This window comes from Arvicola amphibius, chromosome 4 (assembly GCF_903992535.2).
Source record: "Arvicola amphibius chromosome 4, mArvAmp1.2, whole genome shotgun sequence".
NCBI classification, from domain to species: domain Eukaryota; kingdom Metazoa; phylum Chordata; class Mammalia; order Rodentia; family Cricetidae; genus Arvicola; species Arvicola amphibius.
In genome coordinates this window covers 108,832,593-108,849,077 of record NC_052050.1, presented here as the reverse complement: position 1 = coordinate 108,849,077, position 16,485 = coordinate 108,832,593, and the positions used below count along the sequence as shown (strand labels likewise).

General features: G+C 40.3%; 1 protein-coding gene and 1 pseudogene across 3 annotated transcripts in view; one reads left to right on the top strand and one right to left on the bottom strand.

The window, feature by feature from the left end:
• Psd3 (pleckstrin and Sec7 domain containing 3) overlaps positions 1-16,485 on the bottom strand; it is a 548,735-nt gene that overhangs the window by 276,889 nt on the left and 255,361 nt on the right. For all 3 annotated transcript variants that reach the window (XM_038324926.1, XM_038324929.2, XM_038324927.2), the window contains one exon: positions 3,837-4,923. In XM_038324926.1, coding sequence (XP_038180854.1) covers positions 3,837-4,923 — 1,087 coding nt within the window. The remainder of the gene's footprint in view (positions 1-3,836; positions 4,924-16,485) is intronic.
• On the top strand, positions 6,539-7,355 carry LOC119811225 (annotated as a pseudogene).

Genomic DNA, 16,485 nt, shown 5'->3' with positions numbered 1-16,485 from the left:
TCTTCGATTTCTTGCCTTCAACCAACCATGTTAAAAAGACAGTGTTGTTTAAATGTAACTGTTATATCCATTAAACTTACGGCTTAATAACATATTTGGGGAAAAGGATATGAAACCTACTCAGGTTAAAATACTTTCTCTTGATTATTTTATGTGTATGATGTATGTATGTGCCACATGCATTTCTGGAGCCCACAAAAGTTAGAAGAGGGCATCAGATCCCCTGAACCTGGAGTTGTGGATGGCTGTGGACCTCTACGTGAGTACTGGGAATTGAACCCAGGTCCTCTGTAAGAACAAGTGCTCTTAACTACTAAGCTAAATCTCCAACCCAAGGTTAAAATATTAATACACATATCACTAATCTGTAAATAATTTAATAAAGTTTCAAACTAGTTTTCTACATCTTCTAATAGTGCATATTTGAAAAAATAGTAATTTTCTTTTCAACCAGCCATGTCCAGATCATACAACTATCATCATTAATTATAAGAAAAGTATGTAAGTATCAAGTAAACTTGATACAGTAAAAGATCAGTAAAAATGCACTGAACTCTCCCTTCTACTTCCTGGTTTGAGACCAGACACTCTGGGGAAGGAAGCTGTCCAAATCCAGCTGCTGCCCTCTGCTGACCTAAAGCAGAACTGCAGAGACTTCAGGTTCACAGCGGGAAGTAAACTTCTAAAGAGCTAACAATAGTTGTGCTCTTCCCTGGGTGCTTTGGGGAGGGTTAAGGTCTCCTGGTCTTCTCCACCCCTGCTCCTGCCCACATTAACATGGCTATTGTTGCCCTTGTTCACCTCATGCTTAATACGGTCAGGTTCATGAGATTTTCTGGGTGTACCTTGACATTCCTACTGATGAGTTATCCAGTACCATATGAGGTCAACAATGATATATACATACATGTAACATTATGTAGATTGAGCAGTCGTATTTATGTATTTAGAAATATCCATGTATATTCCATATATGCAACATATATGCATCTAAGAACAATTAATTTTTTAAAAAGAGACTGGATCTCAAAGAGAGCAAGGAAGGGTACATAGGAGGGTTTGGAGAGGGGAAAGGGAAGAGAAAGCTGTCTTCTTAGGAAGTCTGGAATGTGAGGAGTGCTCCCACCCACTGAGATGGTGGGGCTGATCTATTTGGAGCTTACCAAGCCCAGCTGGACTGGGACTGAAAAAGCATGAGATAAAACCAGTCTCCCTGAACATGGTGGACAATGAGGGCTGCTGAGAAGCCAAGGACAATGACATGGGATTTGGACCCTACTACACATACTGGCTTTGGGGGGGCCTGGCCTGTTTGGATGCTCACCTTCCTAGACCTGGATGGAAGGGGGAGGAACTTGGACTTCCCATAGGGCAGGGAACCCTTACTGCTCTCTGGACAGGAGAGGGAGGGAGAGTGGAGGAGGGAGGGGGGTAAATGGGAGGCAGGGAGGAGGCAGAAATTTTTACTAAATAAAAAAAATAAAATAAATAAATAAAATTTTTTTAAAAAGGTGATAAAGATGGCATTTGTAAAGACAACCACAATAATAAAATGCTAGATACAACTTGCACATGAATATGAAGGAGTGTGGAACCAATGCTGGAATACAGATGTGAAGAATTAATACCCAGGATGGCCTTCAAATATTAAGATGAACATTCAGACCACTTAGAAAAGTCAGTGGTCAGAGCAGCAAGTCAACAGTTAGAAAACACGGAACTGATTTATAGCAGCGTTGCCTACTTGCTATGCAAGTTTAGGTGACTTTACTTGACCTCTCTGCACCTCTGGTTCCTATAAACATGAAATAAAGCAGAAATAAGAAGTATCTATTAAATGCCTCATAAATGTTTCCTAGGTGTTACCAGAATCCGCACTCAACGGTATGACGGTCTTCTGTTGATATTAACTTACTGTAATTCCACTGTGTACCAAATAATTTTCCTGGCTTATACCTCTTAAGCTTTTTCATTGGTCTTTAAATAAAACAAAGATTCTGTACAGACCTCCTTGCCCACTTTCTGTCTGGCCAACTGCCTCAGGTCTCAAGTCTCACTTAATTAGCGTGTTTACAGAAAGATCTTATCCGAGCTGCCACCTGAACCAGTCTCTTTCTTTCCATTCAAGTTTATCTCTCCAGTAGATCTCTGTTCTTTTCCTTCACAGTACCTAGAGAGTGCTTATGTGGTCAATTTGTATATTTAGCACTAAAGTCCACAGACCAGGCGTCTCATGTACTTTCCCCACTCTTTTATGTGCAGCGTCTAACAGGGTCAGGGACCCAACAAGCAACTTGAAAACATTTCTAGTCAAAAAAGAAAGGGAAGGAAAGGGTGTGGGAGCAATGGATGGCTAGTCCAAACAGCATTGAAAGTGCATATTTCACAGCCATGTAAAGATAGCAGTCATTTAGCAAGGCTACCTTTCATAGAAGTCGGGTTTTGTGATCCTGATGGTCACCCAAAAGGAACATTATCTTAAACGGGAAAGACACACACAAAACACACACATACACACACACACACACACACACACACACACACACACTCCTTTAGCATATTTTTAGCATATAAACCAGTGGTTCTCAACCTTCCTAAAGCTGCAGCCCTTTGGTACAGTTCCTCATGCTGTGGTGACCTCCAACCATAAAACTATTTTCATAACTACTTCATAACTGCAATTTTGCTACTGTTATGAATCATAATGTAAATGTCTGGCTTTTCCAATGGCCTTGGGTGGCCCCTGTGAAAGGGTCATTCAACCCCCAAAGGGGTCATGCCCCACAGGTTGAGAACCACTGAGATAAACTATAACATGCTTTATGAGGACTGACAGAAGAAAAGAAGGCTCACATCAAATTACATTAGCACAGGACACAACAAACAAGTTGTTAAAACAATGATCAGGCATGATCAAAGTCACTGAAGAGTGACAGCCGTGCCTTCCATATAGCCAAGCTCTAAGGTGCCGTAGATGACAGAAACAGAGAAGGTCAGAAAATACCAGGACATGTAAAGTTTACGTAGCCAGGCTACACATCAGATTGCACACCATTTGTGAAAAGAAGGAATTCGTCTGTGCTATCATGGCACAGGTGAATTGGAGTCTAGTCTACCTCTGACTTGAGATGGCCCCTCAAGCCCACGCCTCTCTGTGCACACAGGAGAGCGGCCTGCACTGTAGGCTGCATGCATGCTGCACTGCACACTCTCTGCAGTACACTTCCTCTTCCTCAGAGGAAGGCCACAGATGGGCTGTCGACCCCACAGGACATGTCAGTAGGTTTTAGTCTTTAGTGTCAAAAGCACATCTGTAAGGTTTAGTGTTCCTGCTCTCTTCAGCACTGCTCCCCGGGTCATTGTCTAACAGACAGCTTTATTACAAGCTGACTTCTCTGTCTTAGAAACGCCTACATCAAATCCTTTCTCTTCCATTCTGTGACAACAAGGGCAAGAAGTATGGCAGCCCTTCCATTTTTGCATAGGGATACATTGACACTGGTATGAAACCAAAGACTGTAACATTTCCTAAGTATGTCATTCTGATACATGCATACCTACGATAAAGTTACTGCGTATTAGCCATAGTAACAGATTTAATAATCATAATAAATGGAACAACCGTAACAATACACTGTAATAAAAGCTATATAAAACATGAATTATTGGTTTCTAGAAATCTCCATTTAATATTTTTGAACGTCACAGTGGACTCCAGGTAGCACAATGGCTGTTAGGGTAAGTGGCCTATGCGGTAAGCTCCCGCATCGAGCCAGGACAGTGATTTTCTGAGGCATGGTCCAGGCATCACAAAGCACGACAACACTATCGCTCACCTTTCCTTATCTCCCTGAATATCAAGGTTCTTCTCAAGGTGTTCTTTGCTTTCCCTCAGGAAGACTTCATCCTCTCCACTCTCACCAAGAGGTACAGGGGACAATGTCCCTAAGCTCGTGCCAGGCCTTGCTGAAGGAACTTTCCAGGTTTCATCCCAGACATTCCCAACCAAATTAACAGAATTGCTGCACAAACCAGCTGAGCTGTTACGGCTTGGCCCTTTGGCAAGCTCCTTGCTCACAGGAGAAGCTGTCCTTTCTGGTGATGTCTCAGTGCCTACAGGATGCTGGGTCTCCGCCTTCTCTCCTGTAAACAAAATCTCTACTCCTTGAAACTCTACATGTTTGATCCGGCCTTGACGTCCCATGAAGCCACCGGAATCACATCCTCTAGGGTGCTCCCTTAGGAGATCAGACCTCTGATCTTTCAGAACATCAACTCTGTCCACAGGGTTATGGCTCCCTCTTGAGCTCCGCAAGGAGGACACAGGACATACTGGCTCCTGTACACAGAGTGGCCCTTGTCTCCTGTAATTAGTTATCTGCGACAGTTCTGCCTGAGCTTCATCAGGTAAGAGTGCAGTGAGATCCTCCTGGATGTTCAACGAAAAATTTCCCTCTGTTGGTACTTCCACTGAAAGAGGTAATTCCGGTGATTTTCCTGGGCCAGCAGGGAATGTTCTATGGGCTCTCTGTGGCTTACGACTAGCAGTACTCAGCTCTTTATCCACCTGCTGAACTGAAAAATTAGCATCTTTGTCCAGTACCTTTGTAGCCTGAAATGTTCCTGAAGCTATTCTGGCTTCTGTAGCTTTCAGAGCAGAAATTAAAGAGTCAATGGGTTGTAAACTTTGTTCCTGAGGGTGACACTGATAGGCATCATTTGGTCCTTCTGTAACACTGTTGAGCACAGAGTCTTGTCCAGCAAGAAGGTGGACTGTCTGCTGCTCTGGCGAGCGGCATGGCAGAGACTTTGAATCAAGGTCTAGAGAGGCTCTAAGGCCTTCTCCTCCTTCTTCCATGGTCCCATATTCCGGAAATTCGTTTGTGACAGCCGGTGGCAGTAAAGTGCTCCCTCCATGATCACCTAAGAATGGAGCAGAATGGAAACATGACGTCAGGGTCTACTGCATATTCACAAAGACAATACATGCAAGGTTCTTAATTGTTTACTATTTCCTTCCACTCATCCTTGTAACACACACTTATCATAACCTGCAGCAGCCCCTTCTATTCAGCCTACATAAACATCACAGAAGTTTCTACGTAGGAGGAGGCAGTCTAATGACTTCCACCATATTAATCCTACTTCTCAGGAAATCCCAGAGATGAGACTGTAGTAACTCAGTTCCTTCATATCTACAAATATTAAAATTATGGCAAGTATCACTATCCAAATACCACTGGTGAAATAATAAATATTGATGTGGGGAAGCCTTACAAATAAGCCATGACACCCGAGAGTGGACCTCAGAAAAGGCAGCATTTACTTCAACTCTGAATATTTTCCAGCTAGTCTGTTCCTCCCTGTCACTGTCTAAGGACAGAGACATCTGTAAACTTCCCTAAAGAGTGACAGTGAAGTCAGAACGTAAGAGGAAACACACGTTGATAAGGGTTTTTAGGGTTTCGACTGTGTGTAATTATTTTGCTTTTTTTTTGGATTTTTCAAGATAGGGTCTCTCTGTGTAATAGCCTTCCTTGACTGTCCTAGAACTCATTCTGTAGACCATGCTGGCCTTGAACTCACAGAGATCCACCTACCTCTGCTTCCCAAATGCAAGGATTAAAGGCACATGCTACCACGCCTTTATTTATTTTCTTAATTGATAAATAAAAGTTACATAAATTTTTCAATATAATTTGACATCTATATCATTGTGGAATAACTAAATTAACCTTGCATACTGGATATATATATATACATATATATGTATATCTAGATATATATATGTATCTATATATACATATATATGTATATATGTATATATATATTGCTAAAAATACTTAAAATCTACTCTTTCAGTAATTTCAAGTACTCATTAACTGTAGTCACTATATTGTAAAAGAAATTTCTTGGATTTATTTCAAACTGAACTTGTGTATTCACTGAGGGACACCTTCATAATCCCCACCATTGTCCCCAGCCTGATGACCACCATTCTACCTTTTGTTCCATGAGTGCAACATTTTGAGAGTCCACATATAAGGCTACCAACTGCATAAAATTTAATTGTATCATATGATAAATTCCAGTATATAGAGCAAGGGGAAATGTGTAACTAGAATATTTATTACAATCAATAAAATTTATATTTGGGGCCTCCATTTTGTCGGTAAAGCAGGAGGCTGGTAGAAGGCGAACTGTGATCTGTGAGTCGCTCGTGGGCAGTGTTTGATCCGTGAATCATTTCTCCCTGTTAAGGGAGGGAGGTTTGGAGGTCGAGGGAGTCGCCGCCACCACCCGAACTCGAAGTCGCTAGGACTTCTCTCAAACTTGTGTGCTGAGGAGACTCGATGTTGGCCTCAGCTCCTAAGCTGAAATCAGCAGATTGGCTCATGAAAACTTATGTATTGAGACAAAGGAAAGGATCTAGCAGAAAGCAACATCTCTTATCCTGGGCTTGGCAGCAAGGAAGAGGACAAGTAGTGGAGATCCTGCATTCTGAGAAGCAGACTGAAAGGTGACAAAGAAGCTCAAGATGGGTGGTGGAGGGAGGTATAACATGCCAGCCCCTTAATCTAGAAATGTTAGTAAGAGCCAACAACAGCACAACAGACAGAAGACCAAGGATCAGAATTCCTAGATGAAGATCGTTCATAAGAAAAAAGAAAGAGGACATGGGTACAGTCCATCGGCAGCTGCATGGCAGGCCATGCAGAATGGGGGAAAGAACAAGAGTCTTTCTAACGACCGAAATTGGAATGGTAGCTTAATAAGTCCAAGCTTGCTTTTTAAGTCTCAGGCTAACCAGAAATACACTGGAGCCAAATTTAGTGAACCACCATCACCAAGTGTTCTCCCCAAGCCACCAAGCCACTGGGTTCCTGTTTCATTGAACCCTTCAGATAAGGAAATAATGACATTTCAACTTAAAACCCTACTTAAAGTACAGGTTTAAATCTAAGTATTAATTTTAAATTTTGTGATGTTCATATGTAGTCATCAGTTGGTTTGACTTTAGATAATTTTTATAAAACTAATTCACAACTATAAGCAGACATCTGATTTATGTCCTATGTACACTATATTATAATAGTGTCATAATTTAAGTAGCTATTTCCACTTGGTAGTTTTGCTAACCAAATTCAAGCTTAGATTTGGAGAACAGTAACCAGCTTTTTATTGTCTAGTAGGAAAACAAAAAGGAAATCAGACAGTAAGCATTTAGCTAAGATATAAAGGCTGCAAACAAGGCGCACAGTTCAATTACATGTTCTAGAAGCACCCAAACCCTAACACCACAGGCATCTTTTCAAATAGCTGCCTCTTATTGGAATGAGGTGAAGTAGATAGTATAGTGGTCATTTCTTATGCATCATATACCAAATCTTTTACATTTTTATTCAGTAGCATCCTACAAAGCTTGCTTATAGCAGGGAGTTGTGTATTTTGAAAATTAAATACCTAGGGAAGAAAAGAGCCATGTGAATACATGTAATAAGCTTGTAACATATATAAAGTTTTCCTGGCCTTTATTCTGCAAAAAAACAACTTATTTTTAATGTGAATTTGCTGGTGAATATAAGACTATGAACTGTTTTTATACTATGGCCTAATTTTAAAGGTCTCCAGTTTTCAAAAGATTGCCCTTGTGCTTAAGTGCCAGTGTATTGATGTAATTGGTGTGATTGTAACTCATACAAAGTGAATCTGTTGTATTGTTTTTATATTGAAAGGCTTTAAGCTGCAAAGACATTTCCTTTTTTTAAGAAGAGATGTAAGATGCAGCAAGATTCTCTTCCTGATCTTTTTAAACCCAAAGATTCATTTTGTCTTTATCAAATCATAAAAGTGATGATTTAAGTGTGACCCAGGATTATTTATGCAAAGTAATCTCTAGCACATTAGCCCAAACAGCAAGTTACTTTTCAGTGCTTATAAGCAAAATAACCAATTTGTATTTCCTCAATTAAGTTCAGACCAGATATTGCCCAAATCACAGTACTTAGTACACTAAAGGACAAGCTCATAAGATTATGATCTAATTTTGAAGTATGAAATTCAAATAAATAAAACTTTTCCTCCCCAGTAAAAAAAAATAAAATTTATATTTCCCTATTAAAATGAGATCCAATATCAGTCAGTGAGACCTGAGGACAGGAAAATTCCGATACATGAAACCTTTAAAATCAAAGTTTTTACAGGTAATAACTTAGGTCAGAATCCGACCTCCCTCTGAACTTGGTTTTTGTTACAGGATTAGGAAAATCCTCATCTATGGTATACTAACTTCTACTTTATTTGGTTTTTTTTGTTTGTTTGTTTTTTGTTTTTTGTTTTGTTTTGTTTTTGTTTTTTCGAGACAGGGTTTCTCTGCGGCTTTAGAGCCTGTCCTGGAGCTAGCTCTTGTAGACCAGGCTGGTCTCGAACTCACAGAGATCCGCCTGCCTCTGCCTCCCGAGTGCTGGGATTAAAGGCGTGCGCCACCACCGCCCTAACTTCTAGTTTATGAAAGAGAACTTTTGCTGTTTACCAGCCGCTGCAGAGCTACAAGCTTCCTCTTTAGAAAACGGTTAATGAATGTCTGACTATCCACACATGAGTAGCATGAAAGACCTGGCTGGGGCATCAACAAAATGGAGTGACTTGAGCATGTGTGAATGCATACTAAAATTTGGCAAACAGTAATGATGAGCATATATGTTGTTCTGTATTCCACCTTGAGCAATCTGAAATATATTTGCAACATTAAGTTTGAATCAAATAGTCTATAATCTCGGGCACATCCTTGAAGTACTTACAGATTCTTGTGATAAAACTAGCAAGACATACATACTTTCCTAAACCTGAAAGGAAGCAACTTTCCAAACCTTGGTTTTGGAAAGGAAGACAGCTAAAAAATTTGGATTGACATTTTAATTTTTTTTCAATAAAGAATACAGATGTCGCCTTTGAGTGTTTATATTTATATGCAAAGTATAATGCTACTCTCTGACCTAATCAAGAGAACCCTGTCTGCAGAGAACAGGGGTGAATGCAGAGATACATGGCTGCCCAGGTGGGGAGAAGTGACAGTTGACTGCTTAGCCCTAAAGAGGACATTTATACTACCCCCTCTAAGGTTCAGGAATCATTGCAGAAGAGAGGCAACAATAGACAGGGAAAGGGATAAGAACTGCTGCCATCTGGCCACATCATAATATCACAGTAGCTGTGCCCCTCTGCAATAGGTTTACACAAGACTGGGCCTATCAACAGTCAATCATGGATAAGGGAACAGGACTTCTTGGCCTAACCTGCCTGATCAGTTATTGGCTACTGATGGATTCTGGGATGGGCAGTCACTGTCTTCGGTTGTAGACCCAATGAGAAGCCCACCAGGCTCAACAGACAGTTCCAAACCGCTGGCCACACAAATGATCCCGGTTAAACTCAAAGCAACAGCAAAACAAAAACAACAAAGTAAGCCCTGAATATGGAAAAGGAAGGTTAGGGAGGAATAATGGGGTGGGAGACTGATGAGAAGGTAGGGCTACAATAATCAGAACACACCTTATGCATGTATGAAATTGTCAGAGAAAAAATTCCATAAACATTATAAATTTTAGCTGGGCATGCTAGCAAAGCCTTTAATCCCAGAACCCAGGCGGCAAAAGTAGAAGAATCACAGTGAGTTCAAGGCCAGGCTGGTCTTCATTGCAAGTTCCAGGCCAGTCGGGAAAAGATAGTAGAACCTGTCTTTAAAAAACAAATAACAACCCAAAAAATGCTATATTTTTAAAAATAATGTAGTCGGACTTTGATTTTTTTCCCTTTTAATATTATGTAGTTTTAAATATAGTCATAAAATTATGCAATGATTGCTACTTTATCATCCTCTACAAAATAAATCCCATATCCATTAGCAATTAGTTCTCACTGTGGTCTCTTCACTGTCCCTACTAAGAGCCAGCCTTTTCTCTATGGACATAAGTATTCTGAGCACTGCATATGAGCACATTCATATAATATTGGCATTTTCTTCTCACTTATGCCACAACAACACTGTGTTCAGGAAGATTCAAGATGTAATATGAGCCAGAATTCTATGATACTGTTTCATCAAATTTTATTTAATTACATAGAACAACACATTTTCTTTATTCACTCATTAACAAATATTTGGGGGTTGTATCCCTTTTGGCTATTATATATAACAATTTTATATATAAGTTTCTATATCAACATATATTTTAAGTTCTCATGGTTAAGAGTGGAATTTGTGGTCAGCTGCTGAATGTATTTCTCGCGTTTTAAGAAACTGTGGAATGGCTTTCCAGAGAAATTGTACGTGTTGTTTTGCTGCCAGTGTGTCCGGGGTTCTACCGGTGTCTGTGTTTGAGCATGAATAGCTCCCTAAAGTGTCAAGTGGCATTTCACAGTGCTTCTGATAGCTCTGCTGACTACTGATATGGAACATCTTGTCATGTGTTTGTCATCTGGACAGCTTTTTTAAAGACCTGTCTGTCCAGATCTTTTATCCATTTTACAACTGTTACGTCTTTTTATTATTTAATTAGAAAAATTCTTCTAAACATCTTACGAGTTGTCTTTTTACTTGACTGGTAGCATCTTTTGAGTTACAAAAGTTTATAATTTTAATGAAGGTCTAACTTAGCTGTTTTTCTTTGGTTACTTATCTTTTCGTTAGATGTAACAAGTCACTATTTTATCCAAGGTTAAAAAGATAAACTTCCAACTTATTTTAATAGCTTTTCTAAGGTTAGCTATTTTAGGTTAATCTTTGTGTAAAGTTTGATTCAAGTTCACTCTGCCGCACATGGACATCTAGCTGTCCTGGTGCTGCGTGCTGGCAATGATGATCCTCCCTGTTCATTTCATTGCCTTGATGTCTTTGTGAACACACAGCCGACCAGCACTGTAAGGCTGTATTGCAACTCTGCACCCTATCTCACTGAGCTGGATCTTCATGCTAGCACACCTTTGTCTTGACCACTGCTGCTCTGCAACAGATAAAGTGTAGAACTGGGGGAGTCCCCCAGCTCTGTTCTCCCTTTTCTAGACTGCTCTGGTCACTCTGGGTCCCTTATATTTCCTATATAAATTTTAGGATTAACCTACCAGACAGTTGGGATTTTGAACAAGAATGGCAATTAATTTATAGTGCACTGTATTCTTAGCCACATTACTATTACATGGGCTGTCCTCCCTTTATTTCATCAGCAATAGTTTTATGAATAAGTTTAATTATCTTATTACTTTTATTTTATTCTTACTGACGATACTGAGTGGATTTCTAAAAACTACATTTCTGAACTGTGCATTCCTACTGAAGTACACTGGGGTGCTATTACTACTCTCTTAGTCAACTACCTTGCTAACCTTGTGGTTCAGATCTCATAGTATTTTATACATTTCTTGGGGTTTTCTACATGAATTACCTTGTTATCTGTGATTAGAGAGGTTTGCATCTTTCCAGTCCCAACCTATCTTTTCTTTATAGTCTCTCAGCTCCCCTTCCAATGGTAGCTCATTGCTTCTAAGCTGAAGTATGGTGTCAGACACCATACCTTGAAAAGGTTTAATTCTTGTATATACTGGAAGTAAAGTGAACCACTTGCCATTCTGAACTTTATGCACTGTCCTTTGCCTTTGTTCAATGTCTTTTTACTTGACACACTTCTCATCTCAAACGATCATGTTAATTTTACCCTTCCAGATCTAACTCCAATTCACTACCTTTAATTAAACCTTTCTTTGATAACCAACTCTTGAAAGAAAGAAAGCATTTTCCCTCACTGGAAATGCCAACAAAACTTCAACTGTTCACATACATGAGACCAGAAGCATAGTCTTAACTCACATTTTAGGGTTCAAACAGCTACGACTTTTAAAGATGCATTATTTTATTTGTGTATATATGCATGAGTATCTGCTATATCTGTGTGAGTGCCCCCATCCCCTGGAAGCTGCAGAGGCAGTTGTGAGTCCCCCAACATTGCTGTTGAGATCCAAACAGTTCGCTAGAGGGGAAGAGGGGTTTTTAAACAATGAGCCATTTCTCTATCCTCTAAACAGCTACAATTTTTAATCTACTATGAAGTATTTTAAGAAACTCTACCATAGGGACACCAAAGCCATAAACATACTAGATCCACTACAGTGAAATTCATTCAGAAGAACAAAGAAGTGTTAACTGACATTTTCTGGAAGCCTACTTTGTCCTAACAGCTTAGCTTTCCATCTATAACAAGCATGCAAATAAGCACTGGCCCAGGGAAATAACCAAGAGAAATAGAGAAATGGGCTCTCAAAAAATATGGTAAGTCCTTCGCTGCAATTGCAGGAGATTTATCAGCATGTCACTCAGAAAGAAAAAGGAAATACATCAAGTGTAGGAAAGGCATGTGATTCTCGACACAACTTGGCAATTAGTCCAAGGAAATGAGAAAGTAGAAAGAGGGATCCTACAGGACTCCTAGCAGGCTTTACTACCCCAAAGCTCTCCTGGTCTAAGTTTACTTTATAGAAAGACCTGGTTTAATAAGTTTCATTTACCTTTTAGTGAGTAAAGACTAGCACAGAGAGTCAAGGGCAAATAATAGTCTAGGGGGCTAAGGAGCTAATGGAGATGTGCAAACAGTCCAAACAGAGCCCTCTAACCAGAGACAAGACTGGACGAAGCTGAGTCTTCAGCTTCACCGACAAAAATTTGTGGGGAAGATTCAAATGCCACTAAGTAGTGAGGTCACTGTTTTTAATAGCAGTAAAGTCAACAAAAATAGTAAAACAAACATTCTTCTATCTGCAGTAGTTTCTACAGACAAACCATTTCCATGGGCATCACACAAAGCCCTTCAGAGGACAGTCACTGGACTTAGCAGGTCTTCCCAGGCAAAGGAAGGAGCCTTTGCTGTCACACTGCAAGAGCTGCTACCTTTTGTTGTTGGTATTTCTCGTCACCAGTGCCTTTAACAACAAACAAAACTCTGCAAATTATTAATCCTGACCTTTACCATGGAATCTTGTATTTATCCCATGGAAGTAATTCCTGTGGAAATCATTACACTACTATGATTATTTCTTAAAAGTAAAGAAAGAAAATAAGCAAATTTTTATTTTATTTTAAGGATTTGCTTTGTTTTTCTGTTTCTTTTCGAAATATTGCCACCGTTTCCGGTACTCGTTCGTTCATTCAGCAAACCTTTCTATCTATAACCTGCTATGTGACAAACAGGGAATCCAAAAGCAAGCTGTCGGACATGATATTTGTATTTGACATGGCAAAAAGAGACGTGAGTGGCAAGTGAAAGATGCCGAAGGGGAGAAAGAATAGCCATAAACAGACTCCGGATAATCAAAGGCTTGAGCAAAAGCAGAGGTGAGGGCAGGAGGCAGAACACATGCAGAAGGGACTGGGTTGAAACAAGACACTAGAGCTGCTACCCATCAGCGTGTTTTACTGAGGCACCATCTATATCTACCTTCGTCTCCCTTCCTCTCCATCTAACTAGTTTCTACATATCCCACCAAAGCCACTGCTGCCCTCATCTACCTGCTATGGACTGTCTCTCCCAAATTAAACTGCATCCACCCCCAGTCTGATACTCACATCAGACCCCAATCAACATTGCTTTCGGCAGAAAGCCTTGTTGAATTAGTTCTGCCCAAATCTGACACAGGGATTGGCTAACTATTAAGAAGAACTCTAGCGCTTACCTGAATATAAACCACATACTCACAGAACTGAAGTAGCAAGTTCATGGTTTAACTGCCCTTCCTTTTCCCTCTTAAAAGAATGTAAATGTAGTCTAAAATATATGTAGGAGAGAAGTGAATGGAAGAAGAGTTTCACTCACTGAAAAACTATAGTAGGAGGAAATTTCATTTCATTCAAAGTTTTCTATCTGAAATCCTACCTACTACCTTTATATTTGGCAGAGCTTCCAATAAATTATGTTTCATAGTAGTTGGTAAAGTTACTTTCCTGTGATCTGTAAGCCCACTGGCTTTAAATTTAATTTAATACACTGAGAAAGAAATAGGGTGATTTTAATGTTAACAAGATCATTTTAGCACTGCTTCACACTCTGTATTAAGTATCCATCTGTTTCTGCAAGCCAAGGAAAGGACTGCCATAAAATGCTGGAACAGAAGCGCAGTGTGTTTCAGTGGCGAGGAAACGAGCCTGTCTCACAGACTAGCTGCGGACAGACTACGCCTTCCTAGCATGCTCTGTGAGAACCAGAGTATCAAATATGCTCTTCTACTCTGGCTAGCAAACTCGAGAGAAAACGGATCCAAGAACACCAACCCACGGTCCATTTGGCACATGTACCAAACACTTGGTCACTGAAACTTGAAAAAAGAAAAGCAGCTTTTTTGAGTGATTGTGAGCAGCAAGACCTGAGCTTTCCCAGGTAACATGACAGCCACATCCAGCCGAGATCTTTTGGGGATACACAATTATGAATTCTACACACTTGTCTGAGCCCAGTAGATTTTAGGAAGAGGACCTAGCTTTTCTTTGTCACCATTAGAATATAAAGTCCACAGGGCACTTGGTCTGTTCTTTGCTATTATATCCCTTATAACACTAGAGCCTAGCAAAATGGACATTTTGTTGTCTAAGTGAAATAAAGAATGTCATAGAGTCAACCAGATGTCATTTAGGAGAACTCAAGGCAATTTTTTTAAATGCCTCCTTAAACACAGGTAAAACATGACACATACTCCTAATAACCGAAGGCCAGCCTGAACAGGGAATGCCGGAAATTCAGAGAGCTGGCCTAACTTAGAGTGGGCTCATCTTTTCACCGTCTCATCCAGGTTCTCTTGTGTACTAAGTACGAGTTAAACATGGGGAGAAGAGCAACATAGAAGATCAGAGAACTCCTCCCATCAAGGGCTCATGAGCCACTGATTCCTTCTGGACATAAAGCCTGCAGACAGAGTTTACTGGGTGGTAAAAATCAACTAAGACAACTTGATGGAGGAGTGTCTATATGTTACTTTCATTATTAATAAAGAAACTGCCTTGGCCCTTTAAAAGACAGAAAATAATTACAGTTTCCGTGTAATTATTTGGGGTAAAGCTAGCCGGCGGCTGCGTGGTGGCGGGACACAGCCCGCCGTTCTGTTTTGTTACATGTAATTTTACTATGTTAAAGTTAAAGCCTTTCTTTTTTGTTTAAACAGAAAAAGGGGAAATGATTTAGGAGTGTCTATGTGTTACTTTCATTATTAATAAAGAAACTGCCTTGGCCCTTTAAGAGACAGAAAATTAGGTAGGCGGAGTAGACAGAACAAAACTGTGGGAGAAAGGAAGCAGAGTTGTGGAGATGCTTCAGGCAGTCGCCATAGTGAGTCGCCATGCCTCTCCTCTCTGAGATGGCCGCAGGTTAAGATCTCTCCTGGTAAGCGATCCACCTCGTGGTGCTACACGGATTACTAAACATGGGTTAAAACAAGATATAAAAATTAGATAATAAGAGGCTAAAACTAATGAGCCAGGCAATGTTTAAAAGAATACAGTTTCCGTGGAATTATTTTGGGTAAAGGTAGCCAGGTGGCGGGATGCAGCCCCGCCGTTCCTTTCTACAACAACTTTAGCTGCATTTCTAGAATTTAGTATGATGCTAGCCAGGCTGTTCATATTAAGCAGAAATTTTACAACTGACCACCCAGTAAAGCCTGCACTGTTCAATGTAATAGCCATATATGCATTTGACCACTTAAACTAACTGTATTAAATGAGATGGCTCAGCAGGTAAGAGCACTTGCTACTCTTTCTAGAGGACCTGGGTTCAATCCCTAGCACCCACATAGTGGCTTACAGCCTTCTGTAACTCCAGTTTCAGGGGATTCAATGCTATCCTCTGGCCTGTATAGACAAGCATGCACATGGTGCACAGACATACATGCAGGTACAATACCTATACCCACAAAATAAAAGTAAATAAACCTAGAAACTATTAAGTTTCAGTCAGTGTCCCATATACATCACTAACAGCTCTCCAACTACTCTGTATAGACAGATCATTTCAATCATCACAGAAAGTCTGATTTGAAAGTGCTGTCCGAAAGCTTTGTATTCAGTATGACCCTGAGACAGCAACATACACATGACACAGAAGGACGGCACACAAGCACTTCTCAGACTTTGCAAAGCAGAATCTTGAGGGTTTCAAATAAGAAAATTAATAAGGGGCTGTGGAGATGGTCCAGGAAGCAAAAGTGCTCACAGTGCAGGCACAAGGACCTGAGTTTCCTGACACTCACATCAAAAGCAAGGCATGGGGGTGGTAACAGTGGTAACAGCACTCGCTGGTCTTGCAGAGGACCTGGGGTCAATTCCCAGCACACACATGGCAGTTCACAATTGTTCGAAACTCTCATTCCAGGGAACCCTAATGTTCTCTACTGGCTTATTCAGGCATTGCATGAATATGGCACACACACATACATGTAGGTAAAGCATTCACA